This window comes from Myotis davidii, unplaced genomic scaffold (genome assembly GCF_000327345.1).
Source record: "Myotis davidii unplaced genomic scaffold, ASM32734v1 scaffold3211, whole genome shotgun sequence".
Classification (NCBI taxonomy): domain Eukaryota; kingdom Metazoa; phylum Chordata; class Mammalia; order Chiroptera; family Vespertilionidae; genus Myotis; species Myotis davidii.
The window spans coordinates 20,673-21,473 of record NW_006282526.1 but is presented as its reverse complement, the minus strand read 5'-3'; the positions used below and the strand labels follow the sequence as shown (position 1 = coordinate 21,473).

The following is an 801-nucleotide window of genomic DNA, read 5'->3' as shown; positions in this document are numbered from 1 at the left end:
TGTGCTGGCCGCCCCCAGGGCCCCTAGGATGTGAGCTTACGTACCAGGCCTGGCAGTCCTGCTTGGGGGGCACGGACGCTCCGGGTGGGTAGTGGGTGTCCTCCACGTAGCAGCCACACTGGTCTTTGGTGACGCACTTCTTCAGATCCTCATCGTAGATGGGCCGGTCGTCAGGGCACCGGGGGTAGCAGCCTGGTGGGCACCGGGCACAGGGCACAGGGCTGGAACCACACCCCTCAGACCCCACCCGGCGGCCGCCCGCCCGCCCACAGGTCCTTCTCGCTGGGCCATTCCTCCGGGAAGGGAAGGATGGGAAAGGCAGGGCCCAGATCCACGCCCCGGCTGAGCCTGGAACACCCATGGGGGTACAGGGACAGCCAGGCCCCGCCCATGTCCGGCACCCCAGATCCCTGACCTGGCCATTCTCACTGCTTCATGTCTGCTAGTTCTCCACTCAAAGGCCCCCAGCTCCTCCTCCTCCTCCTCCTCCTCCTCTTCCTCCTCCTCGGAAATGCGCCCCCATCCGGCGCTGCCGGTCCCTGCCACTCCCGGGCCTGACTTTACAGGTGGGGTGACCTGTTTCTCTCCTGCCTCTCCCCTTAGCTCAGGCTCCAAGCCCCCCCTTCAATGGAGGAATTCCGCAGCGGGAACTCGGCCCGCCCCGCAGCGCCCCGGGGGCGGCCCCGGCTCACCCTCCAGGTAGGACACGGAGATGTTGGAGTGGATGCCGTTGATGGTCCTGCAGGTCTCGAAGCTGCGGTTCCCGCAAGGCTCGTAGTGCCACTCACACTCGTCCGGAGG

The 801-nt window shown here is 66.8% G+C and overlaps 1 protein-coding gene across 1 annotated transcript in view; it reads right to left on the bottom strand.

Moving 5' to 3' along the window:
- The window catches only part of MUC2 (mucin 2, oligomeric mucus/gel-forming), a gene marked incomplete at its 5' end in the record, with an annotated part of 18,121 nt that overhangs the window by 3,949 nt on the left and 13,371 nt on the right, over positions 1-801 (bottom strand). Inside the window, 2 exons of the mRNA XM_015560156.1 lie at positions 45-192; positions 693-801. Coding sequence (XP_015415642.1) covers positions 45-192; positions 693-801 — 257 coding nt within the window. The remainder of the gene's footprint in view (positions 1-44; positions 193-692) is intronic.